Source organism: Carassius carassius, chromosome 45 (genome assembly GCF_963082965.1).
Source record: "Carassius carassius chromosome 45, fCarCar2.1, whole genome shotgun sequence".
Taxonomy (NCBI): domain Eukaryota; kingdom Metazoa; phylum Chordata; class Actinopteri; order Cypriniformes; family Cyprinidae; genus Carassius; species Carassius carassius.
The window spans coordinates 8,003,213-8,016,258 of NC_081799.1; the positions used below are offsets into that span (position 1 = coordinate 8,003,213).

Sequence of the window (13,046 nt, forward strand, 5' to 3'; positions counted from 1 at the left end):
ATTCATTTTCATGGGACGTTTTCTCACTGAAAACTAATTCCAAGGTACAAACCAAATTTCCCTAAATTTTTAAATGATTTTCCATTTTATTGTAATGTTTTACACAAATGTAAAGTCTAAAAGGCAATATTGCTTAGAAAATTGTGGGCAAATTTACCTTTTGTGTGTTTTACCAGACAGTTATAAATTTGTTAAATTATTTTATATAATTAGTTTATTGTTATTGTGTTTTTAATCTCTCTCTCTCTCTCTCTCTCTCTCTCTCTCTCTCTCTCTCTCTCTCATGGTATTTCAGCATATCTCAGATTATACATCTCTTCTAATGGAATTCATTTAAAAGACCTGTTTTGGTTGTAATATTTGTAGCAAAATATTACATTCCTAAAAAAAAATATATATATATATATATATATATATATATATATATATATATATATATATATATATATATATATATATATATATATATATATATATATATATATATAGCGCATCCGCAGAATGAATAATTCATCTATTATTTCTCTTACTATATTGCATACTAATACTTTATCAAAGATGTCAATTTATGTCAATTTATTTATACAAGTACAATTTATTCAAGCGAATCATTAATATTTTTATTTTATAAATTTACCACAAAAACGACTTAAATGTTTGAAAATACATTTTAAAAACTAAAAATGGTTGAAAACGTCTATCTACTGCAGGTGACAGAAATAATCTGTTGTTTGGGGTTTGAAGAGTAACTAAACCCTAAACCAACTTTTTTAAGTTAATGATCTATAAGAATGGGGCTTTATTAGTGCTGTTCATTGATTCGAGTAACATTTTTGACATTTGAGTATAAAGTGTTTTAATTCTACAATATATGGTGTAAAAACGTCTGAGTGCTGCCCTCTTCAGGTTGAACGGTGGCTACTGCAGTTGATTTTTCCTATTGGATGTTGTGGTGGCAAGTGATGTAAGCGGTGGCAGGTGACGTAAGCAGTTTCCAGCTCACCACGCCCCTTGGTACGAGCTACCACGCCCTTGGCAGTATAAAACCATCTTGTTCCGTCAAGATCACTGTAGTAGTGAGTCAGGAGTTGGAATTGCGAGTGTTGAAAACGACCAGGATAGACTATTATAGCATAGCATTTATATAGTTATTTAGATTATTTCGTGTAGCCTATGTAGTTAATTAGCATAGTTGTTAGTGTAACGTTAGTATATGGGATTTAAATCCTGCCATGATTCAAAACTGAAAATAAAGTTCTGAAAGGTTGAAACTAAGTGTTCGAAAACTCAAAATCTTACAAAAAAAAGTTTTGCAAGATCGAAAAATAAGATTTGCAAGCTTGCAAAATGTAAAAAAATAAAACTCTCCAAACATTATCTTGATTTTGAGATTTCCTTCTTCAGAACTGCAACATTTTTTTTACAATGTTGCGCAAAGAATTTTTCATAGTTTCAAATTTGTCCGTTTTCTCACACTGTATTAGATTGTTTTCCAGGTTTGAAACCTTGTAAATGGTGATCTGAAAACTGGTGTTCGAATGTGTTAAAAAAAGTTTTGAAACTCTGAAAACAGAGCTTTGCAGGCTTGCAAAGTGGTAAAAAAATTAAATCTCTTCAAACATAATTTTGTTTTTGAGTTTCCTTCAAAAGTGCAACACTCTTTTTAATGGTGTTGTGCAATCATTTTTTTTCAGAGTTTCGAATTTGTCACTGTTCTCCAGTTTGTTTTCAAGATTTGAAACCTTGTAAATAGTGATCTGAAAACTGGGGTTCGAAAGGGCGAAACTTATTACATTACATTTGCACTCCTATTGCAGACAATTTTTTCAGAGCCGAGTTTACAAAACCCACTTTGCGGAGATACACCCACACAGTTGCGAGCTTGCGACTCTTGCGAGTGTTGCACTTCTGAAGAAGGAAAACTCAAAAACAAAATTACGTTTGCAGAGATTTTTTTTTACCACTTTGCAAGCCTGCAAAGCTCTGTTTTCAGAGTTTCAAAACTTTTTTTCACACATTCGCACACCAGTTTTCAAATCACCATTTACAAGGTTTCAAACCTGGAAAACAATCTAATACAGTGTGAGAAAACTGACAAATTTGAAACTCTGAAAAATTCTGTGCGCAACATCGTAAAAAAAATGTTGCAGTTCTGAAGAAGGAAATCTCAAAAACAACTTAATGTTTGCAGAGATATTTTTAATTTTTTACATTTTGCAAGCTTGCAAATCTTATTTTTCGATCTTGCTAAACTTTTTTTGTAAGATTTTGAGTTTTCGAACACTTAGTTTCAACCTTTCAGAACTTTATTTTCAGTTTTGAATCATGGCAAGATTTAAATCCCATATTAGTATTGTTAGAAGCATAGTTAGTTAGTAGCATAGTATTGAATCAGTTAGGATAGCTTCAAGTTGCCGTAGATTTATCTGTTTTTGATACAGTGGTCAGGATGGTACGTAGGTGTAGTGTTGCTGGTTGCGACAGCACTGCTAGACTGTATAGTTTTCCAGCAGACTTTAAAATTAGGCGCCAGTGGTTGCATACGCTTGGCCTGAAAGACCGCGAGTTCCCGCCTAGAGCTGAAGTGAGTGTGCAAACTGCATTTTACGCGGGATTGGTTCTCCAGCGCAATGGAGGTGGAAATGGGCTTCTCCACAGATCTGCAGCCTTCACTCACAATCCCACAATGCATCTCACTTCCTGGATACCAATGACAACGCGCTGTATCCAAGCATGGCGGTGTTGTGTTGTCTTATTATTTTGATATATTTAGATACGGCGCTTTGCATTGAAGACACGAACACTACGGGAAACGTTAATATCACACTCGGAAACACGGACGACACGTCTGCTGATCGAAACGAATCGCTTGATTTCAGGGATCTGGGAGTCAGTGAAACACCGGAGATCTTCCCAGCTCCAGCAGCCTGGACTCCCGAATCCGTGACGGAGTTCCCGGATCAGAGCGAGTCCTCGGAGAGCTCCGTCCCCGACACGAGCCCCGAGTCCCCGCGAGCCGCTACAGCCGAGCAGCCTCCGGTTACCTACGGTGAGATGCACACAGTCATCTGTATGTGATGCTTTATAAAGTGTGCTTGTTTACCCGTGTCTGTTTCTCCTCAGCCTCTCAGCCGTGTCTGTGCGATCTTCAGAAGGGTCAGTGCGACAGAGAGTGCTGCTGTGACCCGGACTGCTCTGAGCTGGCCCTGATCACGGACTGCACAGCAGAGACAGTCAGGTCAGTATGTGTCCAGAAGAAACTGCGATAGTAGATGAAATCCTCTGGAGGAAGGGTTAACCCATACCATGTACATATATAAGATAAAATAAAAAAAATAAGTAACATTCAATTGAATATTTCACTCAAAATTGAAAATTCTGTCATCTATTTTCTTTCCATAATTATATTATTTTCTTTCATCAGTGAAAAACAAAAGGTGATTTTAATTTTGGATGAACTATTTATTTAATGTGATCCGCATGGAATTTATTCCTGATACGTTCTGTTAAAACATAAAAATAATATTAACATTATGCTCTTCATTTGTTAGTTTACGTTTAGTACTTTCTTTATACTCATTTTTTTAACTTTATCTAATATATTTTCTTATATAAAGTATTTATTATAAAAAATAAAATAATTTAAGTATTTACCTGATATTTACTCTCATATATACCAAGTAGCATATCTATAATTATAAGTTGACAAATATCCTTTTTTTTCCCTGTTATTTAAATATGAATTGAAAACATAGTTTGAGTCTCACACGTTGAGTTCAGTGTTCAAGTGTTGCATTATCTGATAATTTGAGGTTCAGTTGGGAGAAAATATTTATGATGGGACATTCTCTGGTTTGATTTTGTATTTGGTAACTGACAGTGATAGCTTTAGATGCTGACATGGCATTAAATAAGAATATACTGCTACTACTGACAGTGATTAACATGAAATCCTGATGTGTTCCTGTGATCTATTGTTTATTCAGTAATGAGCCCAGACTGTGCCTCCAGGATTCATCTGTGTATACCCTGAGCTCTACACAAGAGGGTTTATCTAGCGTCCCGTCCACTGTCCAGCGAGACGTCGACCCGGATGTCTCCTGTATTCAGTCTACTAACTGTATGGGAATCCTTTTATGCCATTTTGAAGTCTTTAGACTTAAGAGTAAAAAATACTTCAGAGTTTTGAATGTCATTATTAAGCTCTTATACACCCTTTATTCTTTACACCACCTTTTAAAATGCATTTATGATATATATTAATTCATGATCAAGCTGTGAACCCTTATTCAGACAGGCTGTATTTACAAGCAAATGTTTTCAATCAGTTCAAAATTCATCCTTGGTTCCTTTTTAGCTGAACAAGATTTGTCATTACCTACACCAGAAGTTCCCACTGATGAGAATTTTGACTCAGTTTTTGGTCGATTTTGGGGATTCTTTGGCCGCTCGAGTGTGACCAATGCACTTCAAAGCCCTGATGTGGGAAATTCATCAGGATACCAGGTAAAGTTTTTGAACATTTGATAGTCTTCTGGGGCATAGCGTACCATGTCCAATTATAATCTGGATGAGTTTGTTCTGACACTTATGTTAGCATCAGGTTTCATAGAAAACAGCGCCGAGTTGGATTTAATATGATTGTAACCCCTCAGTGCTTGTACTGATTTAATATTTTGCTCTCGCTGTCAATGTTTTCCTTTTATCAGAGAACATATTGATTTCTAAGATGTCAGGATGGATGTTTTTCTGCAGAAGAGGACAGCATAGTATTAATTTAGAAGAATCGGATTACTGTTCATCCATTTTCCATATAATCACCTTTTGAATCACCTTTGTTACACCACTGTTTATCCCTTGAAAGCATATGAATCAGTAGGTTTTTTTTAATGGAACGGTTTATTGAAGACATAATCTTAAAATATATTTTAAGGCTTTTATGGCTTCTAATGAGAATATTGAGCTCAAACTTGAGGTGAAAAAACATCCCAGTTTTATTCAGAGGCCTAAAAATGTGTAAAAAAAAAAATTAGCAATCTCATACAGTTGCTGATGTTTATATGGTCGAAAAAATGTGATATGTTATAATAGCATGCAAATTAGTCAGATTTTTATAACAAAATGCCAGCTGGATATATATATATACACCAATAATATGCCTTAGTAATATGCTATTTGAATGATCTGTTTTATTATCAAAACTCTGTATGTTTTATCGTCGGGCAAAACATAAAATGCAATATAATGAAGATTGAGAGACGAACAAAAAAAACACGTTTCTCAGATTTCCTAATGGATCACAATTGATACTCACATTTCAGCATGATTTTTCTAAAAAATGATGTATGGATAATCAGGGAAACCTTTGATCAAGTTGATAATGTAGAGGTCAAAATATGATACAGTAGGTTTGATGGGGTTAAGCAATGTTTGTGTCTCTGTTCTGTCTCAGTATGGAGAAGTCATTCAAACTGTGAATAAGACTGAAGAGCAGGAATTCTTCACCTTTCCTGCCTCAGCAGGAACAGCTCACTGCTTAGACGCAAACCCTGCTGGTAAGACAGAACTTATTCTGAAGAAAATGTTCGTTCTGCATGTCCAAACATTTGCGGCTACAATGCTAGTTGAATTGTTGAGCCATTTTAATAGCAACAACAAGCTTCATGGTTAGAGGTTTACATTTCTATCTGCAGCAGTGTGTTGTGTAGGGTTAGAGTTTTAGTGATGCTTTCCTGTTAGATGTTCTAGACTGTTGCTAAACATAGATTACCCTGATGTTTTACAGGTTTTCTGAAGGACCAGACGAGCAGATGTATGAGGAGCTTTGATTTAGTGCAAGATTGTGAAACACTAGAAGCTCTGCGCTTGGAAACTTACATTAATTTCAACATCCGTTCTGTGAGTTCTTCACCACTTCTCATTTTGTAAAGAGTTTTATTGTTACTATGCTATTTAACAACTCTTGTTTTTTTTCTTCTAGGGGAAGATCCAGGAAGCTAAAGTAAGTTTCTGTTATATACTGTTTGCATTAAAAACATTGAATCCTCTTATTAATTTGACATGCTTTCTGTTTGTTACCGGAGGTCATTGGTGTGGCGGTGGCAGCCATTACTCTGCAGTCTTTAGATGGCACACAGACACCGGTGGACCCAGCTGACCTTGCGTCCTATATTCCTGTGCTTCTGGAGTCTGGTGACATCTGCAACAACGTTGTACTGCAGGTGTGCACATAATGAATATGTTACTAGTCTCTCACAAATATGAAAAGTGCCGGTAATCATAAACTGATAACAAAATCATAACTTTTACGTCAGGTGAAGTACACTTTCAGATACAGTGAAGCTGGGGAAATCCTGAATGCAATAGCATCAATTGTGCTGGGAGCCATTAAAAGCGTTATGGTGCCCATTCAGCAAGAGTTTCAGATTACATTCTTGCAGGTATTTATTTCTACACTCTTCATATTTTCTTTAAAGAATTGTATTTATTTCAAATGTATTATTTTATTTAAATATTGTAAAATATTTTACTTTTATTTTACAAATATTAAGTAATGGTTTTGTGTCCATCTGTTATCAGGACATCTCGAGCACCCCAGGGTTGCAATTTAGTGGCAATCCTGGCTATGTGGTGGGACGGCCCCTAGTGGCTGGGACAAGAACAGCAGAATATCCTTTATCATAAACTCTTCGGATAGATGTCTCCTTTGTGATGAAACATAAACAATTACATCATTACATTACATTTTCATTAGCAAGGAACATCAACAATTTATTCCCTGATAAGTACAAGACATATTTTCCTTAACTAAGTTCAGGGCAACTAAAACAATTAACAAAAACATCAAAGCTAATTTTTTGCCATACATCTACAAAAATGTCCACCACAGTGTTTTGGATATTTTTTTAAAGTAATCAAAATTTGAATCGATTAATTGTATTCAGTAAATATGTCCAGGTTATTAATAATAATAATAACAATGTGTATTGGTGGAATTTCAAACTTTAGTTATTAATATTGTCTGTGGTTTCTAAAAAAAAAACATATGTTGTGTGTATGGCAACGTGTTAATAATTAATGTCAGTAATCAATGTAGTCATGAAAAATATTAATACAAATTACAAAATTCTGCACCTAAGATAGATGTGTTGATAAAGATAACTCTTAGCATTATTCATTTTGATCCCCTATAAAGGTTTTGCAATTATTTCACAAGTGTGCTACTTTTTCATTTCCATTATAGATTTTAATAATAAATGCAAAGCCTGTTGTCTATCAAAGCATCCATGTTTGTGGAACAGTCCTTGACCCCTGTTTTACTGGGATAGTCCAGTCCGCTAACCCAAAAGGATCACTCACTATCCTCCAAAACTCTGGAGATCAGGATTGCTTGTCTGGGTCATCTGAGCGCACCCCTGTCCTATTTGGGATTGACATGGTATCAGGCTGCACTCTGAAGTAAGAGGCTATTATAATGATTTGTTTTCATGAATTAGACAAGTGTTGTCCAACAACAATCAAGTATGTAATATTCATCACCATTGCTATTTTATGTGCATTAATGTCCTCCCTTCCTGTAGGTTGTCCGATGGAGTTAATTGTTCTCTGGTATCTGAAGTAATTTTGTGGACGCTAAAAGGCCAGAGCTTTCCGGACCATGTAGCCTCATTTGGGAATTCCTTGCCTCAAAACCTTCTGGACTGGGTTCAAATACAAAACCAAACCATAGCATTGGTAAACAGCCTACTTATTATTTTCCTCTTTGTGTGGCATGGATAACTGCTGCTGAAGTGAAAGAGAAGTTTTTAAGTTAGAGGATATGTTGACATGTAAACTTGGCTGGTGGTCACCATGATGATGCAAAGCTGATTTGTAAACCACTGTTTTTTTCTTCTAATGAATGTCTTGCTTCACTCTTTTTATGGTTTACCAAGGGTACACAGGCTTGCAGCATACCACTGTCTTACCATCTTGAAGTAAAATGGACCAAGTACGGAACCTTGGTGAACCCCCAGGCTCAGATTGTGAGCGTCATGGAGACAATCATTACTAACACCAGCAGTTTGGTAAATTAAACATTGCAGAACATGGTTCATCATGACTTTCAGCAATTATGTAATAGTTGTATTAAGTAAACACAAACTCGTTTCTCTTATAACAGTTAATATTGTTTTGAAGGTCAACATACAGTGGATGCCCATAAAGTGTTTTTAACACATTCAACTTAATGGGAGTTTATCACATTGAGCATGGCTCAATATTAACCTGAATTTTAGGTCTTTCATAAAGTCATTGCAGATTTCATGTGAAATTAGATATAAAGTTAACACTAAAACCTTTTTTTGTTTTAGGCCCTCCTTACCAGTGCCAATGGTCTTCTGTCTGTCAGAAGCTCAGTGAGTTTTGTTGATGTGTCTGCATCTGCCAGTCCAGGATTCAAAGTTCCTCCTACAATTGATGCTAAACTACCCTTTGACTTTTTCTTTCCATTTGTATAATGGAATATTTAAGTTTTTATCTCTTTTGGCAACAACATGAAAGGAGGACCAGTTTCTATAACCATGTTTCTTTGAAACAATTGTTTTACTTGAAGTTATAGTGTATACAGTATTTATTGTATAGTCATTTGTATATAATGCACTGATTAACATTTTTTAAAATAAATATTTGGACTGATGGTGGAACAAAATATATGTATGTGTGTGTATACAGTCAGTGTAATTCAATTTCAGTGCAAAGACATGCACAAAATGAGGAATGAACAATCATTTTTTATAATATTTACTCATAACTCAATAAAACATTAAAGAACAGAAAATGTGTGCAATCCATTGTAAAATCTGTTGTTCGTTTTGTAACTGTTACATGAACGAAATGCCACTACTCTTAATAAGCCAATTCATCAGTCAGGCAGATATGTTGGTCGATTAATATTTCATATCTCATTTACAAAATAATATTTATTTCTTGGCTTTCAGTTGCTCAAACACATTCACATTTATAATGAGAAAACATTAAATGTACACTTCATAGATAAAAAGACAATACTGATAACGAATTTGGAAAAAAGAGATTGAAAATAAAAATCAGTCATTTTACAATATATTGAGGCAAGTTTAATATTCCAGTATATATAACTTGTGTAGTTTATAGATTTCCCTTTTTATGCCTTGGAGCATCAAAATTCAATGCAGTGCTGTTTTAAAATCGCACGAAACCTTGTATTTTCTTGATCCTGTTGAAAGATTAAATTAAAACCACTATCAATTTAATAAAAGGAATCATTACTCCTGTTTAACAAGAGCTACTCACCATTTTTGTGTTCCGCTCTTGAAGTTCATTGACTTGATGAACAAGGTTTTCATTGATCTCCTTTATTTTCTGAACTTTGTGATGGGCACGATTTTTCACAGACAAAATGATACCTATAAGAGTGCAAACAAGAAAGAAAGGTAAATAAAAGTATAAGTGGATATTAGAGGATAATGCAACAACTGGGTTCCAGAAGTAAAACTTACATAAATTTTATCCACAGAGATACAGATATTTAGTGATAATATACAAACATATAATTTAATTATCTTAATTATTTAAGTAAAATGGACCAAGTACTGAACCTTGCTGAACCCCCAGGTTTAGACTATGAGCATCGTGAAACAATCATTACTAACACCAGCAGTTTGGTAGGTTAAACATACCAGAACATTTTTCATGATTTTCAATTGTTAAAAAGTTTAACTTAATAAATATCATCAATAAATAGTTTTATATTTTACAGTTTTTTTTTTAGTTTTTGACTTGATTTTACATTTGCAATGTTTCTTAGTAAAAAAAAATTAATTCTCTCATGAAAGAATTTATGACACCGTGCTTTCATATTTTTTTTCTGATCCAAACTGAAGTTCTAATACTTAGTTGCTGGGACAAAATAATTCTGTACCATTTATGATCCTGGCCACTCTCCATAACCTGAGCAAGATCAGAAGCCCCATGGCATCAAATGCATCTTCCTTTGAGATATATACAATATCCAGGATGAAGGATACCACCACCACAATCCCATCAAACACCTCAAACTTATGGTGGAGGAATTCTAAACGATAGGCATAGATTTTTCCAGACAATTCCACCATGAAGAATGTGAGAAGGGCGAGGCTGAGATAGTGGAATACCTGGAATAAAGGCAGGAAGATTCAGATAGAGGATAACCACAGAATAATCGCTGACATATAATGTTTCAACAGAAATATGACATGTTTTTTTGCTGACTAGGTATCTGAATCGGACTCACATGCGGAGCAATTCTGTGATGATCTGCTTGAATGATAGACAAGTCAATAAGCAACTCGCACAGAACAAAAATGGCATCCAAGACGACCAAGCAAACAACAACAATCTAATCGACAAAATAACAGTTCATGGTTATTTTCAATCATGTAAATAGCATTCTATATCTACATACATATACAAATAAAGAGATTAAACATTTACCTGGAACCTCTCTGTACTGTAGAGGCGGCGTAGGGAGTCCCTGAAGCTGACCTGTCCCAACTGCTGTCCTGTGGCCAGCTCTAGGTCTTCAATGGGATCCTCGGGCTCCTCGTTGTGCCTCTGTGTGTCGGGGTTTTGCTCATCACCCACCACTGTGAAATGCCTCAGAAAACGGGACATTTTTCTCGGGGGTCACATGAGTTGAACACTAACAGAAAATTAATACTTTGTAATTAGTATTTGAATCATACATTCAATATTCGAGACAGCAAGAAGCAAATGTAGGTGAGACAGGGGCTAGTGCAAGTGAATATTTCTCAGGGCATTTAAATTTATGTATAGACACATACCCTACAATCTTGTTACAGAAATATACATCATTCAACGATAACACTATAACAAGAAATAGTAAGCCAATAGCAGGCATAGGCTATTGTTGTCTTATGGAACCAGCAATTAAAGATCCAATTACAGGCTTCATTTTCAAGATCTAAACATTAACAGTTGAACAGTATTAAACAAAACAGTGAACGAAACGTATTCTAAATATATTCTAAATAAATAACATTAAAACATAAGAGTTAACTTGTCACAACCTGATAAATAAAAAAAATCCTGAGAACAACGCATTGGTTAAAATCTTTAGTTTGTAGGCTATATTTGATGATTCTTGTCTGGCTCTTGTTTTATCGTGTTTGTTAGCTACTCAACAGCAAATAGCGAATTCACACAAATGAAGAGGAAAACACATGTAGGTAATAAAATCTGTTAAAACAGTCACACTTTAAACGACGTGATTTCCCACTTTTTACATTCTATAAAAAGTCTTGCATGCCACTGTCTTTAAAATAAATATCATCGACGGAGATCTTAAGCTAAGAAATAATGCCAAACAATTTATACAACAGTGAAGCAGATCTCATAAAAATATGTGGCAGGTATTTTTTCTGTCTATTGTTACACATGCATCATACAACACTGACTCTTCTTAACTCGTGATTTCCTGCAACATTTGAACATTTAAGTCAGCGAATTTACGCACACTTTTACGAATATAGAACGAGAAGCCTAAACGTAAGAAAATGTATTACCTTTTATGCAACCGCTGTAATCTGAACACTTTAATTCTAATTTCACATGAATACGACCGTAAAATTTACTTTTTTCAGGTTAGGTCTTAATGCACACTCAGTCTAAAAGGAACGACAAGTTATAATTGTTCAAAATGAGTAGACTTTTACCTGTTCGGTTGCTGAAACTGTTGCTAACGGCTGACGCAGTTTTTGGGAGCAACACTTTAGGGTAAACAAACTTTGACCCTAAACACCGCCGCTGCTTCAGTCATGAACGTGATCCTCTGCACAGGATGCAGCCTGAAGGAAGTGACATGGAAGAGCTTTCCCAAATGGGACCAGATAATAGTGATCTGAAGAAGTAGGCTAATCAAACTATGTATTATTTTAACATGCATTGGTAGGTTTTAATTGAGAACTGAATAACCAAATGGAAAGGTAGTTTCAAAGCTGAAATTGATAGATAGATAGATAGATAGATAGATAGATAGATAGACAGACAGACAGACAGACAGACAGACAGACAGACAGACAGACAGACAGACAGACAGACAGACAGACAGACAGACAGACAGACAGACAGACAGACAGATAGATAGATAGATAGATAGATAGATAGATAGATAGATAGATAGATAGATAGATAGATAGATAGATAGACAGACAGATAGATAGATAGATTGGGATTTGCAAATACAGAACAGACACTCCTGAGATCAGGCTGTCCTAAAACATTGGGCAACCAAAAATGTGTAATTTTAGGAGAAATGACGTAGAGGTCTGCAGGACGATGACCCAAAGCAGCAAATATAGAGAGAATATGGCTTAAATCCAAAGTAACATTTGTGGTATGATGTAAAAATAGTCCACAGACATTCATCATTTAATTTAGAGCACATCTGTTTTTGTTCTGACCGTGTATGCATTTTTATTCCACAGAACACAAAGAAAATTATTTGAAAAATGTCTGTTTTTGTCCATACATCTGTACAAGGTCCATGGGGTCCAATATTGTACATTTCTCATACAGGCTAAAGTGGCCCGTGTTCCCTGTTTAAGCATGCTTGTTACCAAGTTACAACACTAACTAACCAATGTTCCCCTCTCTGAATGCCACGGCTCCCATAGCTCACATTTTGTTACAGACACACTGGCCGGAGATCAAGTAACATAAATTAGCCAATTCTGTGGTTGACCTTTGAAACCCTTTACAGCCTGTCAACATTGTTTTCAGCTCGGTGTGAGTCCCCTCTGTATCTCAAGGATGGGAAAAGCTTTGTGCAGCTGATTTGTACACCATAATGAGCATTTATTCGTTTGTTGTTTGTTGGTGGTATATAACTGGGTGCCTGACAAAAATGTAAATCAAGTAATACTCGATCTGAAAGGGTAGAAACTCCCATTGCAGCAACCAGCTCTCCCAAATAAGTGGACCACATAAATGTGTACAGTTTATTTTTGCTGGTTTTTAAGTCAAATATA

The 13,046-nt window shown here is 35.2% G+C and overlaps 2 protein-coding genes across 2 annotated transcripts; one reads left to right on the plus strand and one right to left on the minus strand.

Moving 5' to 3' along the window:
- The first annotated feature begins 2,674 nt into the window (after window positions 1-2,674).
- Window positions 2,675-8,663, plus strand: tctn1 (tectonic family member 1). Its single transcript, XM_059539817.1, has 14 exons — window positions 2,675-3,049; window positions 3,124-3,238; window positions 3,987-4,120; window positions 4,358-4,506; window positions 5,453-5,555; window positions 5,786-5,898; window positions 5,981-6,001; window positions 6,084-6,221; window positions 6,315-6,440; window positions 6,580-6,668; window positions 7,321-7,458; window positions 7,581-7,734; window positions 7,935-8,066; window positions 8,352-8,663. Exons 1-14 carry the CDS (start codon window positions 2,734-2,736, stop codon window positions 8,496-8,498), a joined length of 1,875 nt encoding a protein of 624 aa, XP_059395800.1. The 5' UTR covers window positions 2,675-2,733; the 3' UTR covers window positions 8,499-8,663.
- Window positions 8,664-9,014: 351 nt separating this feature from the next.
- hvcn1 (hydrogen voltage-gated channel 1) lies at window positions 9,015-11,938 on the minus strand. The gene is made up of 6 exons (XM_059539574.1): window positions 11,733-11,938; window positions 10,492-10,699; window positions 10,292-10,396; window positions 9,941-10,172; window positions 9,313-9,425; window positions 9,015-9,235 (listed from the first exon to the last, which is right to left on the minus strand). Exons 2-6 carry the CDS (start codon window positions 10,669-10,671, stop codon window positions 9,179-9,181), a joined length of 687 nt encoding a protein of 228 aa, XP_059395557.1. The 5' UTR covers window positions 10,672-10,699; window positions 11,733-11,938; the 3' UTR covers window positions 9,015-9,178.
- Window positions 11,939-13,046: the final 1,108 nt, after the last annotated feature.

What these genes read in the sequence shown, in the direction of transcription:
- hvcn1 (XM_059539574.1), bottom strand. Translation starts at nt 10,671, where the DNA reads ATGTCCCGTTTTCTGAGGCATTTCACAGTGGTGGGTGATGAGCAAAAC. An exon ending in ATCACAGAATTGCTCCGCAT is followed by an intron (nt 10,173 to 10,291) that starts GTGAGTCCGATT and finishes CCTTTATTCCAG; the next exon opens with GTATTCCACTATCTCAGCCT. An exon ending in AGTGGCCAGGATCATAAATG is followed by an intron (nt 9,426 to 9,940) that starts GTACAGAATTAT and finishes GCACTCTTATAG; the next exon opens with GTATCATTTTGTCTGTGAAA.
- tctn1 (XM_059539817.1), top strand. Translation starts at nt 2,734, where the DNA reads ATGGCGGTGTTGTGTTGTCTTATTATTTTGATATATTTAGATACGGCG. An exon ending in TGCACAGCAGAGACAGTCAG is followed by an intron (nt 3,239 to 3,986) that starts GTCAGTATGTGT and finishes TTGTTTATTCAG; the next exon opens with TAATGAGCCCAGACTGTGCC. An exon ending in CTTAGACGCAAACCCTGCTG is followed by an intron (nt 5,556 to 5,785) that starts GTAAGACAGAAC and finishes GATGTTTTACAG; the next exon opens with GTTTTCTGAAGGACCAGACG.